Source organism: Cynocephalus volans, chromosome 12 (genome assembly GCF_027409185.1).
Source record: "Cynocephalus volans isolate mCynVol1 chromosome 12, mCynVol1.pri, whole genome shotgun sequence".
Taxonomy (NCBI): Eukaryota; Metazoa; Chordata; class Mammalia; order Dermoptera; family Cynocephalidae; genus Cynocephalus; species Cynocephalus volans.
The window spans coordinates 70,914,940-70,940,902 of NC_084471.1; the positions used below are offsets into that span (position 1 = coordinate 70,914,940).

General features: G+C 38.6%; 1 protein-coding gene and 3 non-coding genes across 4 annotated transcripts; all 4 read left to right on the forward strand.

The window, feature by feature from the left end:
- The first annotated feature begins 121 nt into the window (after positions 1-121).
- On the forward strand, positions 122-24,280 carry KANSL2 (KAT8 regulatory NSL complex subunit 2). The gene is made up of 9 exons (XM_063076021.1): positions 122-532; positions 1,325-1,503; positions 1,858-1,972; positions 7,421-7,588; positions 8,193-8,355; positions 9,128-9,224; positions 12,828-13,081; positions 21,245-21,364; positions 22,159-24,280. The coding sequence occupies exons 1-9, from the start codon at positions 282-284 to the stop codon at positions 22,288-22,290; spliced, it is 1,479 nt and encodes a 492-aa protein (XP_062932091.1). The 5' UTR covers positions 122-281; the 3' UTR covers positions 22,291-24,280.
- LOC134361401 (small nucleolar RNA SNORA2/SNORA34 family) lies at positions 9,318-9,454 on the forward strand. Its single transcript, XR_010021427.1, has one exon. It is a non-coding gene; the product is annotated as a small nucleolar RNA SNORA2/SNORA34 family (small nucleolar RNA).
- Positions 20,307-20,421, forward strand: LOC134361403 (small nucleolar RNA SNORA2/SNORA34 family). Its single transcript, XR_010021429.1, has one exon. It is a non-coding gene; the product is annotated as a small nucleolar RNA SNORA2/SNORA34 family (small nucleolar RNA).
- On the forward strand, positions 21,799-21,936 carry LOC134361402 (small nucleolar RNA SNORA2/SNORA34 family). Its single transcript, XR_010021428.1, has one exon. It is a non-coding gene; the product is annotated as a small nucleolar RNA SNORA2/SNORA34 family (small nucleolar RNA).
- Positions 24,281-25,963: the final 1,683 nt, after the last annotated feature.

Consider the following 25,963-nt stretch of genomic DNA (forward strand, 5'->3'; position numbering starts at 1 on the left):
GGCCGGCGCCGGTTCTTCCCTTAGTGCTGCAGCGTTGCGAGTCCTGGCGATACCTTCAAGGTGGTGGGGGGCCGGGTGGGAGAAGTTAAGGGGAGGCAAAATTCCAAGTGCGTGGGGAGACTTGGGGGATGGCGGCGGGGAGATAGGGAGTGTACGATGCGAGGCCGACTCTGCTTGTCCTTTGGAAACTGCCCGAGCGGTGTGTCCGGATATTGTGGGGCAGGAATTTTCGCGAAGGGTGAGGGCTTTTTGATCTTTCGTGTGACCCTACAGGTTTTGGTATGAACAGGATTCGGATTCACGTCTTGCCAACCAATCGGGGGAGGATCACCCCAGTGCCTAGGTCTCAGGAGCTCCTATCTTGTTCGTTCACTCATCGCCCATGCTCTCAACCTCGTCTGGAGGGGCAAGAGTTTTGTCTTAAGCATATCCTTGAAGACAAGAATGCACCGTTCAAGCAGTGTAGTTATATATCGACGAAGAATGGAAAAAGATGTCCCAGTGCTGCTCCAAAGCCAGAGAAGAAAGATGGGTATAGATATATATGTCGTTTGTATTTTTAGTCTTAAAATGAGAGGGGGATGTGATATGATATGGGCTTGGGTATAGCTGCTGAGTTTTAGGTCACTTGCTTGTAAAATTGGGGTTATGAATATATCCTTGGAAAATTAAAAAACCATTAAAACGGTGAAAACTGAAGGCTATCTGAGTTGGGTCACTTAGTTCATCTTTTTAGATCTTTTCCCTTATCTGTAAAATGAAGGGATATTTGAAATTATTCTTAATGCTGGAGTGCTTGGCTCTTCATGAACTTTGTTAATATGCAGATTTGTGTATGTGTATATTCTTCTGTTAGAGGCTTCACAGATTTCAACAAATACGCAAAGATATATGCAAAAACGTGACTTGACAGTTTTGTTTGACTTGAAAATTTGCATATATTTTCTAGTTTTAAAATTGTGTCCCATATCTTATTACCTATAGTGGATTGATGATAAAATGTAGAGTTGCCTTCCAGAATCAAAATTGAAAGATGAAGGTATCTCTTGATTTGTTAAGAGGTGATGTCCACATTGTAATGTAAAGTTGTCATGTTTTGTTTGATGGATACAGCAGTGGATTTTGCTACCTGCATTTCTCTTTAATAACACCAAATGACTTGACCTTGGGCCAGTTAAATTCCTCTGACTCACTGGCCTTTTTAGAAATGAATGTAATACTCATTTTAATTCCCTAAAAAAATGATCTAAAGATTGGTGACTATGAAAATCATAGAACCCTTTCAAGAAGAGACCTCTAAAATATTAATATTTTGTCTCTTCAGGGTGTCCTTCTGTGCTGAACATGCCCGTAGGAATGCCCTGGCACTTCATGCTCAAATGAAGAAGACCAACTCAGGGCCTATGGGTGAAACACTCTTGTGCCAGCTGAGCTCATATGCTAAGACAGAGCTAGGATCACAGACTCCAGAAAGTAGCCGCAGTGAAGCCAGCCGAATATTGGGTAAGGATCTTCTCTCCTAGAATGAAAACCAAGGAAGAAGGTTAAGAAAACTTATATTAGTTTAGCACAGTGCCTTAAGCATATTGGGCAGTATTATTTATTTGTTGGGAATTTGATGATAATTCCAGGATTGCTGTGGTGGTCACCAGTTCTTTTGAATTTGAAGTAGTGTTTGCTTAGGTTTACTCTATTGAGTTGATGACCTTTTAAGTGTTTTTATTTGCCCGTGTGTTTGTACTAAATCTGTTTTTTTTTTTTTTAATTTTAAAGATTTGGGTTGATATGTTAAGTAACTTAATTTTGTGTGGTGAAGTTACAGAGGGAGTCTTTAATGGCTGCTCTCCCTTTCCTCAGATGAAGACAGCTGGAGTGATGGGGAGCAGGAACCTATTACTGTGGATCAGACATGGAGAGGTGACCCTGACAGCGAAGCTGATAGCATAGACAGTGATCAAGAAGATCCACTAAAGTAAGTTGTAACTCCACATAAGACCTTTGAATATTTTATATAGTTAGTATATGGAATGTTCTGCATATGCTGTTAATAGATTAATAACCTAGGAGGGTTGAAGATAGTTGTTTGTGAGCAATAACAGCTTTAATAAAGTGTCATGGTTCATCATCTTGCTTCAAGGAAGAATATAATTCTTTTTTGAAAGTCTAGTCATTTGGTGAAATTTTTGAAAATCAAACTGTGCCCATGAGAAATGGTAGGGGAGAAAATAGGAAATTTCGGATCAGTTGAACAATTTGTCTCTGTGGGTCAGATTTCTCACTTGTCATCAACCCCTGTGCATCAAATTCAAATTTAATTTTTTAGTGGTTTTATTTTTGAGAAAATTTTCATTTCATTTTGCTTCTCCCAAGGGATGGATGTTTATTTCAATATACACTGCAGCCTATTATTGTGCTTCGAACCTGCCAGCCATTGACTTCTTGAAGCAGTGTAATTCGTTATCTGTGTCTCCTGAACGTTCCTTATATTACTATACCTTATGGTAGATGGTACAGCACCAATGCAAAGAGGGCTGTTTGTGGAAATGGGTTCACCGCAATTGCCAATTGTCATGTCTCTTTTTGAAAGGAATCTTTTTTGCAAAATCCAACCTTTCATTGAAAATGTGGCTTCATCTTCTACTCTTATGGTCTGTGGAAATCACAGAAAGTGGCTACTGCTGTTATTGGAATTTTGGCTCATACCATGGTTGATATCTACAATTTCTGTTGCGAAGTATGTGATGATTTTGAACTGCATCTGAGACAGTTTGAGTCCTATTGGAACAAGTGTAAAACAAAGTGCAAGACCACAGGAGGAGTTTGCCATGATACACTGCAGTCATATTTGACTGAATTTACATGGTGCAGTTGATTTGGAAATAATTCTTTCAATTCCCTTTTACTGCATATATCATAATAATTTCTTCTGAACTAATATGATATTTCGATTTTTGGTATTAGTATGTTTTAGTACAAATATCCAGGAACAAATTCTTTTTTTTTTTTTTTTTTTTTTTTTTTGTCTTTTTCGTGACTGGCGCCACGGGCTCGGCCCCAGGAACAAATTCTTCCATTGAATATATCTCAGAGATATGTTGTTCAATCGATGGGAAAGTTTTTGGATAGGCATGTAGGAAGTGGGTTGAGAAATGCTCAGACCAGTTAGTGAAGAGAAAGTGAATGTGAATAGGTGCTTGGCCTAAACCAATAATAATGAGGTGAATAATGAGGAGGTGATTGTACTTGAATAACTATTTTGTGAAATTCCATATTTATGTTTCTTTTCTAAGTCTTTTTTTTTTTTTTTTTTTTTGACATATAATAATTGTGCATCTCTATGGGGTACAGTGTGATGTTTCAGTACATGGTGTAATAATCAAGTCAGGGTAATTAGTATATCACCTCAGACATTTATCATTTCTTTGTGGATTTTTTTTAAGAAAAATGAAAAGGTGTTCAAGAGTTTGCTTTGGTTTCATGCCTAAGGAAGAGAATTCAGTTTAGAAACCCAGAAGTGAGTAATCATCCTAATTACGTATATCTTACTAAGTTTTTGCTCTTCACTTGACCTGTGATCACCTTAGAAGTTGTAGAAACATAAAAAATTGCCATTCCAAAGTCTCATATTTCTAGATCTCATGCTTTGGGTTTAGTTTTTCTTATTTTTTTTTTTTCTTTCTGACTTGTGTCTCTTAACACTTCCTAGTGACAGTTGAGGTATAAGTAATATAGATAGTGGGAGGAGGGGTAATGAATTTCTAGACTTAACTGTTAGAATAGCATTTTCTTCATTACCTTGGATTCTGCAGTTTATAAGAAGTCATTTAGGGTTACATTTTCTGAGTAGACTATTTTCGCTCATTTATATTGAGTAATCTCAGTGTAGTTGATTATTCAGGAAGTACTAGTTTAGAAGGTTCACCTAAGTAGTTTATTTTTTTGGGTGGCTGGCCGGTATGTGGATCTGCATCTAAGTTTAAAAAGGGAATGTTTGTTTTCTAACAGGATTCTCTCACAGTAATAACTTATATGAAACATATTCTTTTTTTTTTTTTCCTTCCATTGTGGTTCTAGATGGCCAAACTCGCTGCTTTGAAGAGATGTATGCTCTGTAGGGTCACAAAGTGAGTGTCCTTTGGTGTGGTAAACACTCAGCTTTGAAGGTCCAGAAATTTGAGTTTGTCGGTAGTCATCTAGAGTGGATCAGTCTCTAGGGGACACTTTTCATGCTAATTTAACTTAAAGAACTGCTATGTAAAGCAGACTACCAGTTAATTTTATGAGAAATATAAATGCTACAAGGATTAGGCAACTGATATCAGTCTCTCCTAGGAAAAAACATATTCAGAAGGGAAAATAAAGCCCCAAATGTGCTCAACTATTAGGCAATTAAATATAAGGCTTTCCTTAATTTTCCCAATGAGATTAGTCAAAAAAAAATTAGGCACTCTAAATATATGCATTGAGGGCTGGCCCATGGCTCACTTGGGAGAGCGTGGTTCTAACAACACCAAGTCAAGGTTTCAGATCTCCTTACCAGTCATCTTTAAAAACAAAACAAAACAAAACAAAACAAAACAACAAAAAAATATATATATATGCTCATTGTTAGGGATGTAAATAGAGTTGTTAAATGTCTCCTAATATTTAATTAATGTGGTTATATATTACTCTCTTGTTATATTTAATAATACAGTAGTATAATAGTATGTTCATTTAATGAAATTCTGTTCATTAAGAATTTACATCTTTCATGCCAGTGTCTTTGTCATCACTTGGACCTCTTTTTGAATCATCTAACAGTTTTTTTTTTTTTTTAAAAGATGACCAGTAAGGGGATCTTAACCCTTGACTTGGTGTTGTCAGCACCACACTCAGCCAGCGAGCGAACCGGCCATCCGTATATAGGATCCGAACCTGTGGCCTTGGTGTTATCAGCACCGCACTCTCCCGAGTGAGCCACAGGCCGGCCCGAATCATCTAACAGTTTAACAGCACCTGTCTTCACTTACTTGTTGCAGAAAGGACATTTTTTATATTTTTTATGTCACTAGAGACTTTATCCTAACTAGAATTATTATTGGCATAGTTTTTTCTTTTTTAACCCCTTGTAGTATGTGATTTCCCTCAAAGTAACCGTTTACTTAATTGCTTTGTAAAAAATAATTTTTAAAAGCCTATTTACAAAAACATCTGACACTTGTGAAGTTTTAGCCTAAGGTAGTTTTGTTAAATCTTTGTTTCCCTTTTTTTTTTTCTTTTTTTTGGGTGGCTGGCCAGTAAGGGGATCTGAACCCTTGACCTTGGTGAAACACTGCCACACTCTAACCAGTTGGGCTAACTGGCCAGCCCTCATTTCCCTTTTAAAAAATAAGTTTTACCATATGACCTCTGTGAGTATCCAAAACTTGTTTTGGTAAAGGTCATTATAGATTATTGAATCTTCATTATTGTTTTCAAAATAAAGAAATTTGGGAGAATGCCCTTTAATAAGAGACACTATTTAGTGTAATATAAGGTGATTCACTCTTTTTGAACATGAATTCTAATGAAAACCTTGAGTTTTACTTGTGCATATCAGAATAAGGGAAGTTAGTATGTTTAGAAATGACCAGAAATAACCCATTTGTTACATGATCTTGGCATTCATATTTTTTAGCCAGGATGCCCACCTACCCGCCTTGGAAATGATTTCTAGTAAATTCTTTTTTTTTTTTTTTTTTTAAAGGTGACTGGTAAGGGGATCTTAACCCTTGCCTCGGTGTTGTCAGCACCATGCTCACACAGTGAGCTAACCCACCATCCCTATATGGGATCCGAACCTGTGGCCTTGGTGTTATCAGCACCACACTCTCCCGAGTGAGCCACGGGCTGGCCCGATTTCTAGTAAATTCTAATTGTAGTTCCAGTCCCTGGACCATTCATTGTCTCTTCTGACTGGGTGCAATGAAATTAATTTCATTTTTAAAGATTTGATATTAGGTTAAGGCATCAGTGTTTTATGATTGCAGACCTGGCCCATCTTCATGAAGATGTAACTCAGTCATCTTGTTTAGACAGTATGTATTTTTAAAACTTTTTCACATTTTCCAATAGTCTTTTAGATTTTGTCATTTCTGTAATTTGCTAGTTTTATTAATCATGTTTTTATTTTTCTTAATTTCTCTTCACTTATTTTTGGTTCAGAGTACTTTGTAGTTAAGTACTTTTCTTATACATATAGGTAGTATTAGCTCCTGTTTATATTTATGAAAAATTTTTGGCAGAGATTACTTGCTTTCAGTCCTAAAGTTAATTTTATTTATTCTGTGTATTTCATTGCCTCAACAGCTAATTTTTTAAAGAAAATATAATTTTTGGATTTAAAATTAGTTTAGATTTATAATTTGTGTGTATTGTCCTTCAAGTAAAGAAAATAATCTTTTTGGAGATTAATAATCTTTTGGGGGCAGACACAGGGATCTGAACCCGTGACCTTGGTGGTAAAAGGCTAAGTAAGCTCTAACCAACTGAGCTAACCAGCCAGCTCCAGAAAATAATTTTTACTCGGTCAAAATATGAAACTTAATATCACGTTAAGGTATATATATCTAGCTTGCTTTCTGTTTATATAATGATCAGACAAGACAAAGGGGGCCTAAAATCTTTTAAATTTGAAGGTAATCTCTTAATTTTGAATTGCTTAAACCAGAGGCAGTAGAGCATCTTCAACTCATTAATTTCTAGTGTAACTTTTTGAAGCTCTGTTAATTTATAATTGGCAGCAAAGCTTAATAAAGTTGATGTGGATCCTTGCCAGATCTTTGGCAATTAAGAGTTTGACCAGGGTACTTAAGTTTGACAATATTGTCAAGAAAATGAGTTGAGGACAGTGTATATAGCCCATTGTGACCAGTGTTTGAGGGCCTGTATAAACTCCAATATAGGAGTATACTTTTTAAAAAATTAGAAGTTGTAATACTTTGATGTTGGTATCTTTTGTGCTTTAATTAAGATATATTAAGATTCATGTTACTAAATTGAATACCAGCTGTACTGATTGGTAAGTGATTTTTCCATATTAAATCATTAAATGGAATAAGATTATAGATAAATAAAGATTTAGAATGTTTGATACCACTCCTTTTTAAATATAATGCAGATAACTGGGAAAAATAATGAAACATCTCCTCTCCCCCATTTTGTGAGATCATACATTAGTACATGTTCTTGTGCATTTTCTTTTTTGTTGCTTTTTAATAACAACTTGAATGGTAAAATGCTCTGTGAACACATGCCTGTTTAATAAAGTGATTGTCTCAGCACTGACTGCTTTTTAAATAACAAACTAATTCTAACTTCTCTACCCTTTTCTTCTTTAAAGCTTGGGTTTTATTATCATGTTTTCTTATGCTTTGGTGAATTCTCTTTTTTATTCCAGACATGCTGGTGTGTATACAGCAGAAGAAGTGGCCCTGATTATGCGTGAGAAGCTGATTCGTTTGCAGTCTTTGTACATTGATCAGTTTAAACGACTTCAACATCTGCTTAAGGAGAAGAAGCGCCGGTATTTACATAATCGCAAAGCGGAACATGAAGCTTTAGGCAAGTTTTATGCCTGTTCCAACAAGCTATCATGGATTCAACATGTGAATTTGGTAGTAATTAGATTTACTTGTCTGTGTCTGGAGTGTGAGACAGTTGCTTTTTAAAAAATTTTCTTTCTGGCCGGCCCGTGGCTCACTTGGGAGAGTGTGGTGCTGAGAACACCAAGGCCCCGGGTTCGGATCCCATATACGGATGGCCGGTTCGCTCACTGGCTGAGCGTGGTGCTCACAACACCAAGTCAAGGGTTAAGATCCCCTTACCGGTCATCTTTTAAAAAAAAAAAAAAAAAAAAAAAAAATTTCTTTCTTTCTGGCCCGTGGCCACTACCAGGATCTGAACCCTTTGACCTTGGTGTTATTAACACTTTGCTCTAACTGACTAAGCTAACCTGCCAGCCCTTCTTTTGAAACTGCCTATCTCACAGCAGTAGATTTCCTTGTTTACTTCTTGTTAATTTGGAGAAGTGTCATTAATGGGTTCTTTGGCAAATAACCAATTTGGAGAAGTGTCCTTAATGGGTTCTTTGGCAAATAACCAATTTGGAGAAGTGTCCTTAATGGGTTCTTTGGCAAATAACATCTTGATTCTTGTAACTCTCCAGGTAGTAGTCTCCTGACTGGCCCAGAGGGACTTTTGGCCAAAGAACGAGAGAACTTAAAGCGATTAAAATGTCTCCGTCGATACCGCCAGCGCTATGGAGTGGAAGCCTTATTACACAGGCAGCTGAAGGAACGCAGAATGCTGGCCACAGATGGTGCCGCCCAACAGGTAATTTGTGTATATACCTCAAGTGTATGTGCATTCACTTTATTTTCAAAGTTGGGGTAATTGTCAAAACACTATATCCAGTCCTGGCTCTGAAATATAATTTAATGGGCTTCTGTTGTAGTGAAAGTACTTAACCTGGAATTCAGGAGATGTGGGTTCTAGTCTCAGTCCTCTGCTGAACAGCTCTGTGCCTGAACAGACAGCTTAACTTCTCTGGGCCTCAGTATTCTCATATGCAAATTGAGGGGTTGGGATAGATTTCTAAGTTCTTTGGTTCAGATGTTCAGTTCAGAAATAGGCATAGGTTAAGTCTAAGTTGCTTGGGAATCTTGTTTTAAAAGATGGGAAGATAGGTAGAATAGGAGCAATTCAATGTCAGGAAATAGATTTGATAGGAAGAAGAGTTAAATGATCATTCTTAAATTTGTTTCTCAAACCCACCCTTGGTCTGTGCTTCAGTAAGAGTAATTTCATTTTTATCTATTTTATTTGTTGAGGCTTAAGTTTACAATTAAACCATGAGGCTATATCATACTTTTATAGTATGGAGAGAGGTGTGTTTGGGATTAGGGTTGGCTCATTTTTAATACATAAGGTTTTACATGCTTTTTCTTTTCCTTAATATTGGTGAATCAGTTTGTTAAATGTTTAATTTTCTAGCCTTTAAGGATATGCTTTAAAAAAAAAAAAAATATATATATATATATATAATTAAGCACTCTCATCATAATTGGTTGTATGTGGGTCTGTTTATCGGTTTTCTTCATTTTAGGCCCATACCACTCGTTCCAGTCAGAGGTGCTTGGCCTTTGTGGATGATGTTCGTTGTTCCAATCAGTCTCTTCCAATGACCAGACACTGCCTTACCCGTATCTTTTTATTCTGCATGTTTGGGCTCTGATTTGTTAACTAGATGAGTGCCAGTGGGAATCTCTGGGCTAGTTGAAGTTTTTTGTTTTCCTTTGGCCCTGAATCAAGACCAGCAGTTTGCTGAAGCTGTTGGTTTCAAGCAGGAGCCTAAAGAAATGTCTTTCTATGGTCTGTTGGCCATTTCAGAACTTTGGAAATGTAATGGTCAATTCATTAGAAAGAAACATCTGAGTCATTGGTTTTAGATGTGGGCCAATATTTATATATAATCTTAGTATTGGGAATCTAAAATATCTATAAAATATTTATATTTATCTCTAGAGCACTGATTAACTTGTTTGTTAGAATTATAATGCCTTTAAGTCTAATTATTACCAAAATTATTGTAGGTTTTCTACACAAAACAGAAGGATGATTCTGTACTGTGAACTTCCTCTTTGTATTAACATTTTGCATGTCAGGGGCCTAGCTTGTATATTTTAAACTTCATTCAAATCAGAGACTGTTTCCAAAAATGGGATGCTTTTTTCCCCTCCTTTTAATTAATTTGCCTTTGAACCATCTTTTACCATTAGGCTTGAACTTTTAGTTTTTATTGGACTGTGAAAGTGCCTCTTTATTGTGGACATTGAGAAAATTACTTTTCACAGTAAAAGCACTTGTTAATTAAATATGATGATCTTTTTATGAAAGACATACATTTTGCTGTATTTCATTTGCCTGGCAAGAGATACCAGATATTTGGAAATTAAAATGTATTTTCTTTAATAGGAAGAGGAGGAGGAAGAGGAGGACCTTCTTAGTCTTTTGACAGAAAAGCTGATTTTTTTCTGTTCTGTTCAATTTTTTTTACCAATTTATTAATTATTACACGTCTGATGAAGGATTACTGTCCTTAATATGTAAAATGCTTGTTCAGAGTAATTAAAAACTCACGATATAAATGCTTAAAACATAATTGGGCAAAGGCTATCTGGACAGATTTAAAAGAAGATAGAAGTGGCTGATAGTTGAAAAGTGTTTATCTTCATTATAAATAGGAAATAAAACAAGGAAATTTAAAATCTATAAATTTGCTATTTGTACATATACTTCTATTTTAAAGTAAATTTTAAAATTATGCAATTTGTTCTTTTAATGACTGAGAATGAATTTCATATGTAGGTGAGGGTATGGTAAAACAGTCACTTCTAAACATTGCCAGTGGGAGTATAAATTGTTAAAAATCTTTTTGGAAAGCAATTTGAAAATACTCATGTTCTTTGATATGGTAGTTTTCATCTCTGGGAATTTATTTTAAGGAGACAATCAAATGCAGATCAATATTCTTCCAACCGGAGACATCCTTACATTTTTTAGAAATGGGGAATAGGGAAGTAAATTATGGCATGATGTAATATGGAATATTTTCAGGCATTAAACACATTTAACTAAATTTATGAAATATAGGAAGATGATAGTGACAGAAATAGGATATGGAATCCTGTAGAGTATGTTTTAACTGCATGGAACTAAATACTGGGAGGGAGTGTAACAGAGATGTGATTTTTTTTTTTTTCACTGTTTCTTCATACTTTTAAGGTGAACTGGAATTACTTTTATGAGGGAAAAAAACCAGTTTACAGATATTAAGGACTATTTTAGACATTTTTTATAATACTGTACTCAAGTAGTTTATTAGAATATAAATACAGGTATTTTAAAAAGCAAAGTTGAAAACGAAGTGTATTTGAAAAGAGAGGAAGTATTTTTTTTTCCTTTTCTGCTCTTTTTCTTTCCACTCCATAGTTGCCTGTCACTTACCCTTCCTTAAGTCCTTACCCCAGAGAAAGATGCGACTGCCATTGGTGACCTGTTAACTCTTTACTCTGGTCTAATGGAGACAGCACTGGACTGAAAGTGAAGGACCCAGACTGTAGTTGTAGGTCAACCATTCCCCCCCCCCCTTTTTTTTTTTTGTCTTTGTTGTCCCCATCTGAAAGAAAAGCGGGTGGAGGAGGATGGGGGAAGGGGTTTTCTGTGGTATTGTGGTATTAGATAAATAAGAAACTTTTGTGAAGGGCATTTGGATTCCATCAAAAAAGTTGATTGAAATATTTAATTTAATGGATTAACATTTTAAATGATAAATAAGATTGGGCTTCTGAAGTACATTAGATATTGCTTACATTTTCTTAAGCACATAGAGAGTGCAAATCTCATTGTTCCCATTAGAGTCATATGTTTATTCATTTGATTATTCAGTAAATATTTGTTTATATTGTACTATCTACTATTCCTTTAGAGTAGTGGTTCCCAACTGGGGGCCATTTTGTCCTCCACTTGGCAGTGTGTGGAGATATTTTTGGTTGTCATATTCAGGGATAGGTTGGAGGTGCTACTGACAGCTAGTGGGAAGAGGTCAGTCATGCTCCTAACCATCCTACATCCAACAAAGAATTACCTGGCCCATGATGTCCATAGTGCCACAGTTGTGACACTGCTTTAGAGTTTAGCTATTTCCAAGTATGGTTTGAAAGATACAGCTTTATTCAAGAAGGTTTATTTGCTTTAAAAAATTATAATGTTCATTAGATTTTTTAATTTTTAAAAATTATCTTAAAATTTTTGGGATAAGAATTACCCACAGTTCCATAATCTTGGTATAATCAGTTTATAAGAAAGTTTATTTTTTGGTTAAAAATCAGTCCAAGTTTAAAATAACATTTACTCTGGGGAAAATAAAGATGTAATTAAGATTTTAAGAAATGGTAACACTTGCATAAAATGTATTTTGTAGAGTAACTTGACCTTGAATTTTATTTTATCTAATCATTTCAATTTTGATTCATCCTACAGACCTGCTTTGCCAACTTGGAAATATACCCCTTTTCTGTTTAGTAGAAGTTGTTATAAAGTGCTCCTGGAGTGCTTCTTTTCTATGGGCCTTCATAAGCAAAATTATCTTCTTCCTTTTCTTTAGGATCATAACAGGACTCCCCTTTATTACCACCCCTGCAAAAAAAGAGAAAGGCATGGAAATTTATTTTTATTTTCTGTCAGGATATAATACCTAGTGACTATTACTAGAGCTTTTATTTCCCCAATCCTGTGCTGCTTTAAACACATTTATCATGTAATCATCTTTGGAAACAAGATCCAAGAAGTTTTTGTAAACTGCCAGTCTTCTTAACAGAGCAGAAACCACATTGGTATCTCTTGACTATTGGGAGAGGTTGATAGTGGCTTCTGCAAACTATTTGCATTTGCCAAGACATGTTTCTTCTGAAGACGTGTATGCTCCTAGGAGTGTTATTGCTACTTGCTTAGCACTGTCATATGGAAGAATAGGATTAATGTCTCTAGTTTAAATGACCAGAATCCTGAAAAAGGAGGTTTAGGACTAATTTTAAATTACAGGTAGAGCTAGAATTAGATGCTAGAAAATGACACATCTTGAGAAATAATTTTAAAAATTGCTAACTGCATTTGGTTTTCTTTATTAAATGTAGCTGTAATTATCTTGTGTGGTTCAGACCTTGAATTTTACGTGGTAGTCAATTCTATTGTATTTTGTACCTCCGATAGAGCCTTTTTATTTCCCTTGACCATTTTTTCTACAGATATTTGTCAGGATACGAATCAGGTTCTCTTCAAATGCTGCCAGGGGTCTGAAGAGGTACCCTGCAACAAACCAGTTCCTGTAAGCCTCTCTGAGGATCCCTGCTGCCCACTGCACTTCCAGTTGCCTCCTCAGATGTATAAACCCGAGCAGGTACTGTCTGTGCCAGACGATCTGGAAGCCGGCCCCATGGATCTGTACTTGAGTGCTGCTGAGCTTCAGCCCACTGAGAGTTTACCTCTGGAGTTCAGTGATGTAAGTTAGAGAAGCTCTGCTCTGGTTGGCACTTGAGACAAGGTCTTATTTTTTAATGATGAGAATAGATTAGTCTTTTGTGGTCAGGAGAGTTGATGAAGTTTTTGAAGTGATGTATGGCTGTACTTATATGTTAGTATATTCATTTAGAGACTTGTGAGAGACTTCTGCTGTACCTTATTTTTTTCCCAGGCTTTTTTTCATACATTTTTGAGAGAGAATTCGCACAGCATAAATTCCACCCTTTGAAAGTGTATGATTCACTGATTTTTTTTTTTTGACAGCTGCCTAGTATGGGGATCTGAACCCTTGACCCTGGTGTTATTAGCATCATGCTCTAACCAAGTGAGCTAACTGGCCAGGCCAGTGATTTTTAATGTATTCACAAAGTTATACAGTCATCACCACTATCTAATTTCAGAATGTTTTCATCATCCCGAAAAGAAACCCGATACCTGGTAGCAGTCACTGTTAATTCTCCTGTCCCCACAGCCCCTGGCAACCACTCATCTACTTTCTGTCTGTAAATTTGCCTATTCAGGATATTTCATATAAATGTAATCATGTATGTGGTCTTTTGTGTCTGGCTTCTTTCACTTGACATAATGTTTTCAAGGTTCATCCATGTTGTAGTGTGTATCAATACCTCATTCCTTTTTGTGGCTAAATTAATATTCCATTGTATGGGCATAACACGTTTTTTTAATCTGTCAGTTGATGGACATTTGAGCTGTTTCTAATTTTTGGCCTTCAAGGAATACTCTTATGAACATTCATGTACAGGTTTTGGGGTGGACATATTTTCAGTTCTACAGTTTTCTCTGCTTGTATACTTAGGAGTAGACTTATTTTTTTAAACCACTAATTTTATTTAGACAAAAAGCAAAATTCTTGTATTCTGTCACCTGTCCGTATTGAACTTCTAAAACCACTTTACAAGTTTAAATTCACAGAAGTATTTCTTTTTCTGAGGGAAGTGATAAGGGAAATTGTAAAGGGAAGTTGGAAAGGCAAGATGATGGTTGGATTTGGTGTAGCCTAGAGATTTGGTACCCATCCACAAGGTGAGTGATTCACTGGAATCTTTAATGAATTCTCATTTCTGTAGAAATTAACTCTTGACAGTGTAAACTTGTGTTTTGCCCTGTATAGTAAAGGTTTTCATTTTCAGATTGTGTCCCCCAAGAAATGACTACACTTGGCTGTCACTTCTGTTTTCATTTTTGATGTGTTCTTACAGATTCTGTTGTGAACTTATTAGAACAACAGTGATCTCCCCAAGTATTTGCTCTTACAGCTTTCTAAGTATACATTCTACCTTTTTCAACTTGTTCTTCAATTGGTCCCAGCCTCATAAATTCATCTCTGATTTTATTTGTTTTTCTAATTAACACTAAGCTACTTTAAAAAAAAAATTTTTTTAAAAAATAAGATGACTAGTAAGGGGATCTTAACCCTTGACTTGGTGTTGTCAGTAGCACGGTCTCCCAAGTGAGCGAACCAGCCATCCCTATATAGGGATCTGAACCCATGGCCTTGGTGCTATCAGCACCACACTCCCAAGTGAGCCACAGGCCAGCCCTAGCACTAAGCTACTTTAGAGAGCATTTGGCATTTCATCTCTATCTCAGTACTTTTGCTTAATCTTTAGTCTTTTGAAAAAGGTCTTTCTTATTTTTTCTGAAGATAAATTTACTAAATCTTATATCAAAGTTGTCTTATATCTAACCATGACATGTTAGATGTAAATGGAAAGTTCAATATAGGTTGCAGGATTGTTTGCTTAAGTGTAGAAGCAAGGTTTGGGTGACCTCAAGGGTCTCTCTCACTAAGAAAGATATACCAGTACACAGTAAGTTCTGAAAAGTGGTATTGAGAATTGAAAGAAAGTGAGCTGAGATGCCGGGTGTACCGTTCAAGCTTTATTAAAGGAAAAGAATCTGCCGAGCTGTGCTCAAAGTGGCAGGCAGCCTGGGGCTGCCTTCAAAATGGAAGACAGCACCAGGTGTGGGGGTGGTAGAGCTTATGTAGTGTGCCAAGGGCTGGCTGATACCATCAAGGGAGGGTCATTATGCTAATGTGGAAACTATGCAACCAGGGTAGAGAACTGTGCCCTTGCAGAAGCAAAAGGAGGCTTCTCGTAAAGGGAAGCAGGGAGGGGTTTGGTGCTGGAGTGGAAGACAAGGCTGGCGGCTATTTTGTGCTTATTGTGTGCACAATGGAGCCGGTCACGTCCAAAATCCATCAAGAATAAACTGATTCCAATTATTTTTCCATAATTTCTCCCTTTTTAAAAACTGATTATATACAGTCTACAGGCTTATCAAACTTTTGATTTTTATTACTTCATTTATAAAAAAATATATAATTTTTATTATAATCTAAATTATAACTGCTTTTTAAAAAGTTTCTGTCATAGATTGAGGTTATGTTGAAAAGAGTAAATGAATAGGTAACCCTAGACTGATGAGGACAGATTTTTTCCACTTCTTCATTTTGTATTTGAAGAAAACCCAGAGAGGTGTGCTATTTTTTAAACTTAGTAACATGAGTAGCTTTATAAGGCCTAATCACCTAATAAGCACTGTATAACTAAATATTTATGTACATTTGTACACACTAGTATGTAGTCTATATGTATACATGCTAGATTATCAATTTTAATTTTATCTAATAATTTTCCTAGAGCCATTTCTGTTTTGACCTTTTTGCTTTTCTTCTTTCACCTGTTTTTGACCATGTGGTATATATGAGGTAAAATATAATTAAAAAATGATATGAATCTTTCCATGAACTTTTTGAAGACCCCCTCGCATAGTTTTCCACTTTTGCCATACTAGTTTTAGATGGTATTTTCTTTCTCAAACCTTTGAGAATCTTGATTTAAGAAAATATGACTGTTCCAGTATGTTCAATGATTGTATTACGTGTTTGCTCTTTGGAGAATGTTTAAACACTAAAAGTTATCATAGGCTATTTCCTGAAATGTAAGGAATCTTAATTTTTTTTTTTTGGCTACTGGTGGGTCTGGGGATCCAAACCCTTGACATTAGTGTTCTAACACTGGGCTCTAACCAACTGAGCTAAGTGACCAGTCTTAAGGAATCTTAATTTAGAAAAATATTTAAAAATAAATTGTCAAATCTGTTAATCTTTGTTTGTGGCTTGAATTTTTCAAAGAATGTATGAGAAGTAGTTTTTTTTTCTTTTTTGGTTTTGAGGTTAATTTTTTTAAATTTATTTTTTTATTGAATCAATATGTATTATACATATTTTTGAGGTTCAGCATTGAGTTATGTTGATCAAATCAATATTACTTTCATATATATTGTTACAAATTGTAATTATTCTTATGCCAATCTCTCCCTATCTATACTCTCTCTCTCCCCCCTCCCTCCTCTAATTACCCTTGATTTCTTCTCTCCTTCTGAAAGAATAATGGTTAGTTTGTTGATTTGTTGCCTAGATCTAATGCTGAGAGGTGTGATCAGGTCCCCCAATATTATAGAGCAGATGCTGCTTCTGACACTCTGAAATGGCTTTGTGGAGAGAGACATCCTCTTCTTTATCTCTGCTGGTGACTCTCCTTGTGTCAGTGCACTCCAGTGGTTGGTGGACCATCTGTGGGGTGGTTGTGGCGTCTAGCTGCTTTCGAGGCAGCCATGGTTACTTTGGTGGCTGTGGTGGGCCACCCACATAGAGGTGATGTTTTTGGCATGCTCCTTGGTGCTGGCAGTGTGCTTGGTTGTGGGAGGGAGTGTCCAGTCCCTGGCTCCATGTCCTGGGCCCCCAGATGGGCCCTAAGGTGCTGGCGTAGTGTACCTGGTTGTGGGAGTGGGTTCCGGTCCTCTTCTCCATACCTTGGGTCCCTGGGCGGGTTCCAAGGTGCTGGTGCCATATACCTGGTTGGGAGGGAGGTCGGGTCCCTTTTTCCATACCTCGGGTCCCTCGGCAGGCCCCAAGGCGCTGGCATGGGGTGCCTGGTTTTGTGTGTGGGGGGGTCCAGTACCCTTCTCCATGCCTTGGGTCCCCAGCCAGGCCCCAAGGTGCTGGTGCGGTGTACCTGGTTGTGGGAGGGGGGTCTGGTCCCCTTCTCCATGCCTCAGGTCCATGGGCAGGCCCGGAGGCACTGGCGCAGTGTGCCTGGTTGTGGGAAGGGGTTACAGTCCCTGAGTCCATGCCCTGGGCCCCCGGACGGGGCCACAAGGCGCTGGTGGTTTGCCTGGTTTTGGGCGGGGGGCGGTGCATCTGGTCCCTGACTCTATGCCTTGGTTCCCCGGGTGGGCCCTGAGGTGCTGGTGTGGTGTGCCTGAATGTGGGAGGTCCGGTCCCCGGTTCCAAACCTCCAGTTCCCAGGCAGGCCCCAAGTTGCTGGTGGTGTGCCTGGGCCAGACCTAATTTTCTGTCCTTTGCTTACTTCTCAAATGGGGGAGCTTCCTGTGGGAACCAGTACTTGAGCTTTGTGGTTGAGCTAAATTGCTGGTTTGCTGTTGTTTGCGTAGGGAAGGCTTTTTGTGCAGCTCAGGGTTTAATGGTCGACCTTATAGGTACTTTGGCTCTCCAGAGACCCGGTGGATCTGGGTTGTGTAGAAACTCTGATCTGGGCCTGAGTTTTTCCGTCAAACTGCACCCCATGCAATTCTGCATTCCTGACAAGTCTCCTCTGAGTGGTCCTGTGCCGATTGGGGGGGGGATTGGCTGTCCTTGCTGTGTACCATTCTCTCGGTGGGCCCGTCTGCCCCACTGCCTGTGCTCCAAACACTTCCCATGGTACGGGCCCTGCACTGGTCCCTTGCGATGACTCACCGGCCTCTGAATGGCTCCCCTTTTTTCAGTTGTTCTGGCTCCTCGCTCCTGCGTGGGTCCACGGGAACCCTATTAGTGGTCTTGCTGTCTGGGGGCCGCCAAGGCTCTCTTCCCTTCTGCCGCCTCCAAGTAACTCCATCTGAAGGGCACAGCTATGGCTTCTGCCAGCTCCTGCTCCGTGTGCTCCTCAGCTCCAGCATTAAAGTGGCTGTGGCCCGAAATGCTCAGCAGTTTTTTCTTTCATCGTTGTTTCTCCCGCCTTCATGAACTCCGTGGGTCTCTTTTCCTCTTCCCCTGAGCTCCAGCGTCCCCAGCTTGGCTGTTGTTACATTTTTATAGTTTTAAATTGATTGATTTGTGGGAGAGAGTGATGCTGGGAACCGTCTATTCCGCCATCTTGACCAGAACTCCTTGCAGTTAATTTTTACAAGATTATAATTAGTTGCATTTTTTTGGAAAGCACCTCCTTTGATTTAACAACCCCTTACCCTGACACATATATTCACTTATGCCTGCATAACACAAGTGTCTAAGGCTGGGAAGTCCAAGAGCATGACTCTGGCATCTGGCAAGGGCTTTCTTGCCATGACATTCTTTGGTGGAAGGGCCAAGAAGTAGTTTTTTTGTTTTTGTTTTTTTAGCTGCTGGCCGGTACAGTAGTTCAAACCCTTGAACCTGGTGTTATAACACTATGCACTAACCAACTAAGTAACTGGCCAGTGCAGTAATCTTATTTTTGAGGATCCAGTGGGTTTTTAAAATGGACTTTTGTTGTTCAGTTATTTGTAGTTGATCATCTGTTATGTTCATATTAATGCACTTTTTGATAATAAACTACATAGGTTATTAAAAAGTACAGTTTTATTCTTAATCTTTGGGGGTAAAAATTCTCCATAAAATGTTGAAACAAAATCCAGTTTTAGAAATTCGTTTTTTTTTTTTTTTTTTGTGGCTGGTTTGTATGGGCATCTGAACTCTTGACCTTGGTGTTATAACACCGTGCTGTAACCAACTGAGCTAACTGGCTAGCCCTAGAAATTCATTTTTGTCCTTCTGTAAATTCTGGATATATTTATCAGTATAAAATTTTGCTAGAAAAATAACGATTTCTGAATTATATGAATTTCACAAGCAGTCTTAACTCATTACCTACATTTTGCCTAAGTTTTTGTTTTTATAACTTGTAAATGATAACCTATGGTAACTTTTCTTGTGGGAAGATCAGGTGTCAGATGTTAATATGGGTAAAAACGCACTCCTTTTGTTCTGGATATTACATTGCCTGTTTTCTGTGCTTTGGATCCAAGAAGGGTTGGCAAGTAGCAACTTAATCCGTTAATCCTGTTATTTTGAGCTTTCTTTTTTTTTTTTTCCTTTTTTTTTTTTTGTGGCTTGCTGGTACTGGGATCTGAACTGCTCCCCCCTACTCTCCGCCCCACCATGGTTTTTGAGGTTAGAAGAAATCATGGATTCTGTCTTTATATCCTGATACTTCAGTCTCTAGACATTCCTGTAATATAGGCATTTTTGCTGATCCTTTCTTCTCCTTTTTTAGGTTCCTTTTCCTAGTTTTTTTTTTTTTTTTTTTTAACCGGTAAGGGGATCGGAACCCTTGGCTTGGTGTTGTCTGCACCATGTTCAGCCAGTGAGCACACTGGCCATCCCTATATAGGACCCAAACTCGTGGCCTTGGCGCTACCAGCACTGCACTCTACCGAGTGAGCCACGGTGCTGGCCGCTTTTCCAAGTTTTAATTCTTGTAAAAGACAACACTGTATATGTGAGAAAAGCCTTTTCTGTATCTATTTTCTTTTGAAAACATTTCCATTCCATTGTTATCTTGATATTTGTATCCCTTTGGCTTCACTGCTTAAATGGTTTCCTTTACATATCAAGCTCATTATTTACATAGTAATTGTGGGTTGTAAAAGAATTGCAGAAAACAGAGCCTTACTAGTATGAGAACAATGTGGTTTCTGTGGATGGTACAGAAGTTTCCAGTACATCTGAAATGGATGTTAGGTAAAGCGACTGTCTCCTTTTCCCTATGTATCTACTTAAATTGAGTAGTTTTAAGTTTAGTAGATTCTTTAGTTTTTTTTCCTTACCTTAATTATTGTGAAGATGTGATTCTATTGATGATTAGCACACCAAAAGGAAAAGATTGCAAATTCTTAAAGTCATTATTGTTTTTGGTGGCTGGCCAGTTCAGACATCTTAAATTTATTTAAAAGCATATAGCTAAACTTCTAACGAAGCTAGATTATTAGAAATGTAGAGCCTCTGTAAAGTGGACTGTGCACAGGGAAGCACAAACCCTTGGATATTTTGAACTTTTGGGAAGAGTTTAGCACTAGACTCTTAGAAGGCTGTGGCAGGCAAGTTAGTATGACATATTATTTGAGATTTTGCAGTGCCACAGGCCCTGAATCAAGACTGGTGGTTTGTTGTAGCTGTTGGTTTCAAGTAGGAGCCAAGAGTGGTGTCTTCCAGTATTGCAGTGGGAATGGCCAGTTCAGTTGGAAGAAACATAGTCTGGAATATGTCATTGCTTTTTTTACAGAGTTGTTGAACTATGTTAGGTTTAAGAATCAGGACTTTACTGTGTGAGGATAGGGACTTAACGAAAATAATATCTTCTAGCTATGCAAAGGAACTTTAAGTTTTCTGTCTTTATTTCTTCCCCCCGCCTCCCTCTCTGTCTCTTACATGCTTGCTTTGTGGCTATTGGGATTAAATATTCTCATTCTCCAATGTTTTTAAGCAGTATTTAATTTTAATTTACATTTATACTGCCTGCTCATCTTAGATTCATCACTGGTGATCTGAGATGTTGACTACAGTTAGCCTCAGAGGTAATACACTTTTTTTTAATAAATATTTTTTATTGTGATAAAATGTATGCGACAATTTCCTTCTTTTAACCCATTTTAAGTGTACAATTTAGTGATATTAAGAACATTTGCAGTGTTGTGCAACCATCATCAAAAGTTCTAGAACTTTTCCATCAGCCCCAACAAAAACTCTGTATCCATTAAACAGTAATTTTCCCCTCCCCCTTTCCCTCAGCCCCTGATACCCACTATTCTACTTTCTGTCTCTATGAACTTAGGAGTTTGCTTTTTTAGCCACCATATTGGTCTGTTATTTATATTCGGCAGCAAGAAAACATTCTCTGTACTTTTAGATCTTGTCTTGTTCATTGGATATTCTAGTAAAATCTTTTTTTTTGATTAAAGGTAGGCAAGGGGTGTTGGAGGGACTGGAGAATTGCTTTGAGGTGTGCTGAAAAATATGCCAGCTTTAGCTTATTGGTTCCCCTGGTATTATTGATAGGCTTTTCTCTTTCCTTCCTAGGACTTGGATGTCGTGGGTGATGGTATGCAGTGCCCTCCTTCACCTTTGCTTTTTGATCCTTCTCTAACCCTTGAAGATCATTCAATCAAAGAAATTGCTGAAGGCCCAGTGGATATCTTGGCAAGTGAAGAACAATCCCAGCCAGGCTTTCCTCATGTAGTGACCCAGCCAGGCAGAGAGTTCGCTGATGGCTAGCATGTACTCTAGGGAGTGGGGTGTCATCACAAGTAGAGTATAAAGATGCCTCAAATGGTTTTTGCTCAGTGAATACCACTTAAAGAAGGTACTTTTAAAAAACTTACTTTTCTGCTCTTGAAGGCCCTTGTTGCTCCAGTTCTTCAGATGGGCCCTTAAAACACCTAATGGCCCCTGATCCCCATATCCCAGAGTAGGGTATAAATTTATATAAATAAAAGGCTGAGGCAAAGAATCTAGGTAAGTTATACCTTTTAAGAGAGAATTCAGCACTGGAATTGTTCTCACTGTAGAGTGAGAATCAGTAATGTGATCCTTATTCTATAATGTGACTTCTTAATGCCTTGGGTGGCATACCTGTGGCCCTAACTGAAGACCAGCAGTTACACTATAGCTGTTGGTTTCAAGCAGAGGCCTTATAGGACTGTCTTCTTATGGTCTGTTGGCTGTTCTGGAACCTCAGTAGAGAACAGCTATTTCATTTGAAAGAAACAATCCACTGCTCTTCCTCCCATTGAAAGAGCCTCAGGAATGCTACAGATAATGACTTCTGACTCTAAGGGATGTGGATAGCTAAGTATGGGGAAGAGCAACTGCCCAGAGTTACTTCATTTCTGTTGTTCTTGTTGCATAGTACTGTACGTGGGCAAAGATGAGTCATATTCATGCTTCAGACTATAATGCATGAATTTCTAACCACCGTATCTTTTATTTAACAGGGCCAGATGCAGATGGCTGGAGATGGTTGCAGATCCCAAGGATCTCGAAGTTCTGATAAAGCCTCTGCACCATTGCCTCAAAGTGGATTGGCTACTGCAAATGGGAAGCCAGAACCCACTTCTATCAGTTGATAGTGTGTTTTGGGAACCATATGACTTTGGTGAATTTGAATTTCCATTCTTCAAACAAGTATTTCTGACATCTCTCACTAAACAGGGGCAACCTGGACTACCTTGTTATTTTTTCCAGATTATTGAGTGCTATAGTCCAACATAAAACCAAATTTTGGGGGAATGGAGCAATAGTGTCCTAAAGTCCTGGGTTTCTTCCCACTGTGGGCAAGGAAGAGATAGGAAATCTCTGTCAGAGCTTCTGGGATTGAGTGAATATTTGGGGCTGTCTAAGGGGAAAGATATCCTTGTAATGGGATTTCCCATCACGGACAGGAATCCACATAGGTCGGACAGGAGTCTATGTAGGTCTTTAGGAGGGAGCTGTGTCTGAATGGTGCCCTTGAGATTTTGATGGCCCCAGTGTCTGGTTATCTCTATGTAAAATCCTGCATTTTAGCCTTTCCTCACATCCACTTAATTGGGTAATCTGAACCCCTTTCCCCAGTGAACTCTGACTTTTATCCTCTGAGAAAGTAGCTAACAGGACTGGGCCTTAACCATCCATCTTGCTTCGAACCTATGTAAATTTTGGTGGTGGCTCTCTTATGTAAAATGTGGTAAAAATTTATTGTATATAGTTTCTATTAACTGTTAAAGAAAATGTTATGAAAACATAAAACAGTCACCTAAATTGAATGCATGTTTTGTTTGTATTTGGGAGTATTGTCTTTTTTTTCTGGGTTTTAGGGATCTGTTTCTGATGGGAAAGGGAAAACGGGAGAGAGATATTTTCATCCTGGGAAGTAAATTTTCAGTAGCTCGTTTTGGTTTAAAGGATAAGGTAATAACCTGGAAGAAGTAAATGAAAAGAGATGGGGCTTCTTATTAAAGCCAACCAATTCCAAATATCTTCTTTCCAGTTTCCACTCTTTGTGTCCCCTACCTCCACTCATTTCTTTCTCACAGTGCCTGGTTGTCATCTCAAAATTTTGTAGGGCTAGGGATATACATAAAACATCAAGAGAAACGGCCTGATGCTGGCTTACCGAGATAGGCATAGGCATTATCAAGGTCATTTTGATGTTGAATTTTAGAGTAGGGTTAAAATAAATGATTAGTTAAGGTTAAGGATTTACCTCTTACTATGGTGCATTATGACAAGGAGGCAAAAGATTACTTTTTGTGAGAACTGAACTGAGTAGCACAGAAGGGTTTATCCAGTTACACCATCATCTTGACTTTAAGTATTTATATCCAGAAACTGGTTGAAAGTAACTCATAGAAGGCCCATCAAATGAACTCCTGAGAAGATTGCCTTTAAGGTCTTCCAGTGATACTCTTCAGTTTCTTGTTCCCACTGCTTTTTTGATTCCTTTGTCTATTACTTTTTACATTTTAGCCACAGAGACAAACATTACTTTACATACAGCCGTGAGCGAGAACGTGACTGCTCCTGCAGCAGGATTGGAGATTAGATATTCCCTTCCTATTGTTTTAAAACAAAATGTGATCTGTAGACCACTAGCATGCAGATCATCTATGGTGATTGTTAAAAAGTAAATTAACAGGCTCCTGAGCACTTTCTGGGAGATGGAGGCCAGGGAATCTGTACTTTTGGCACCCCAGAAATTCTGATAGCCATTTAAGTGCAAACCCAGCTGTGGTGAATTTTGGAAAGGTGACATATAGCTACCATTCTCCTTCAAGGTCCTGGTTCTCATTAGGCACAGGGAAAACAGGAGGATTGGGTAGGAAGATCCTCAGACTGTACCATATCACTGAGAACAAGTGATACGATATCCACCCGGCTGACAGCCAGTAAGGAAACGAAACCTCAGTTCTATACTGCATGGGACTTAATTTGCCAACTCTGGAATGAGTAGGAAGCAGACTCACCTAGAATCTCCAGAAAGAAATGCAACCTTCCCATACCTTGATTTAGCCTGGCGAAATCTGTACCAGGATTCTGACCTATAGAACTGTAAGATAATAAACTTATGTTGCTTGATGCTGCTTTGTTTGTGGTTAATTGGTTGTGACAGCAACAGTAAATTAAATGCAGCACCCAAGTGGATTACCTGGGTTCTTACTGCTATTGTATGAAAAAAGCCCTACTTCCTTCTGGTGATCAATTATGCTGCCAAGATAGTGGCTCCTTTCCTTCTAATTCCTGTGCAAAAAGTTTAAAGTGCCTGGGTGGCAGCTGTAGCTTGTAGTTCAACTGAATCCCTGCTGTGTCCCCTGGCAAGAGTGCATCTCTTCTTCAAGACCAGAATGTTTAGCCTTGCAGAGCCTAAAGTTATGGGGTTGGGGATACCCAGGTGGGTCACTAGGAGTAATGATAAGTAGGGCCAGTTCCACCGCTTGGTCCTGGACCCACTTATTCTTCCCAAGGGAACAGCATGTTATAGAGATCTCTGACGAGTGCATATACTACATCTTGAAGAATGGCACCCATCCTTGTAAAGTACTTCTTCCAAGTTGATGTTTCAACTGTATTTTCAATAGGTTGTTACCGGGCTCTGAAGCCAACTGCTTCTGGATGGAGGGGCAGTGTGTACTATGACCAATGGATCCCTCCTTTTGCTGTGTTGTGTGGAATTTCATACCTGTGGTATTGGCTAAGGGCCTGTGGGCAGGAAAGGCAAAACCTGGACCCAAAATAGGTATTCCTGTGAAGATGTGCTTGCTTTTCGAGGATGTAAGGGCCCTGATGTAGTCTACTTACTGTGAAGATACTGGTTGGTGTCTTTGAAAAATAGTACTGTATCAGGGGCTCTGTTGATGTCTCTTGTGGGCTGGTTTAGACATTTGGAGGGGGCAGGAGATCATTGGTAAGTACGAGTCCACGTGAGCTTAGTCTCCGTCTCTGTCACTGTACTTCATCTATGTGCCTATCCTAGTTTTGTACTGGCTGATGATGAAGGCTGGTTAACATCAACTGACCTTTTCAATGGAGGATGCTTTCTGGTAGGCATTTAACATTCATGCACATTCCTGTATGTCATTTTGTCCACCTTGTTCAGTGCCTTTTCAATGGAGGATGTGTTCTGGTAGGTATTAACATTCATGTATATTCCTGTGTATCTAGTCACAAGTCTCTACCTCACCTTCTTTGTGTATGATCTTCCATTCCTTTTTTTTCCATGTCCTGACCAGCCAGCCAGGCCATTGGTCACTGCCAAGGAATCTGCCAGCCTTGGCTTTTCTTCTCCTCTAGATGTTCTTGCAGTTACCCCACTTCAGTAAGCTGAGGGAAGGACCCCCATTGTGATGTGGGGCCATGATGATAATTCAGGTTTCAGCATATCAGTGAATTCAGACCCTATGTCCAATAGTCCTTGACTTTTTTTTTTGCGACCGGCACTCAGCCAGTGAGTGCGCCGGCCATTCCTATATAGGATCCGAACCCGCGGCAGGAGCATCGCCGCCCTCCCAGCGCCGCACTCTCCCAAGTGCGCCACGGGCTCGGCCCCCAATAGTCCTTGAAATGACTGATTATTCCCCTTTCCTCAGTGTATAGTCACCCAAATGTGGAAGGATTGAGTGACTCCTTACTAAAGGACTTGCCATAGTGGTGCAGGCTACTCCTTCCAGGGGAGCTGGCTGTTTCTTCAGTCATTGGGTTCTGGATCTGAAAGTTGACTCAGGTGTGGGAACTGAGCAAGGAGTTGTAACTTTTTGTTAGGGT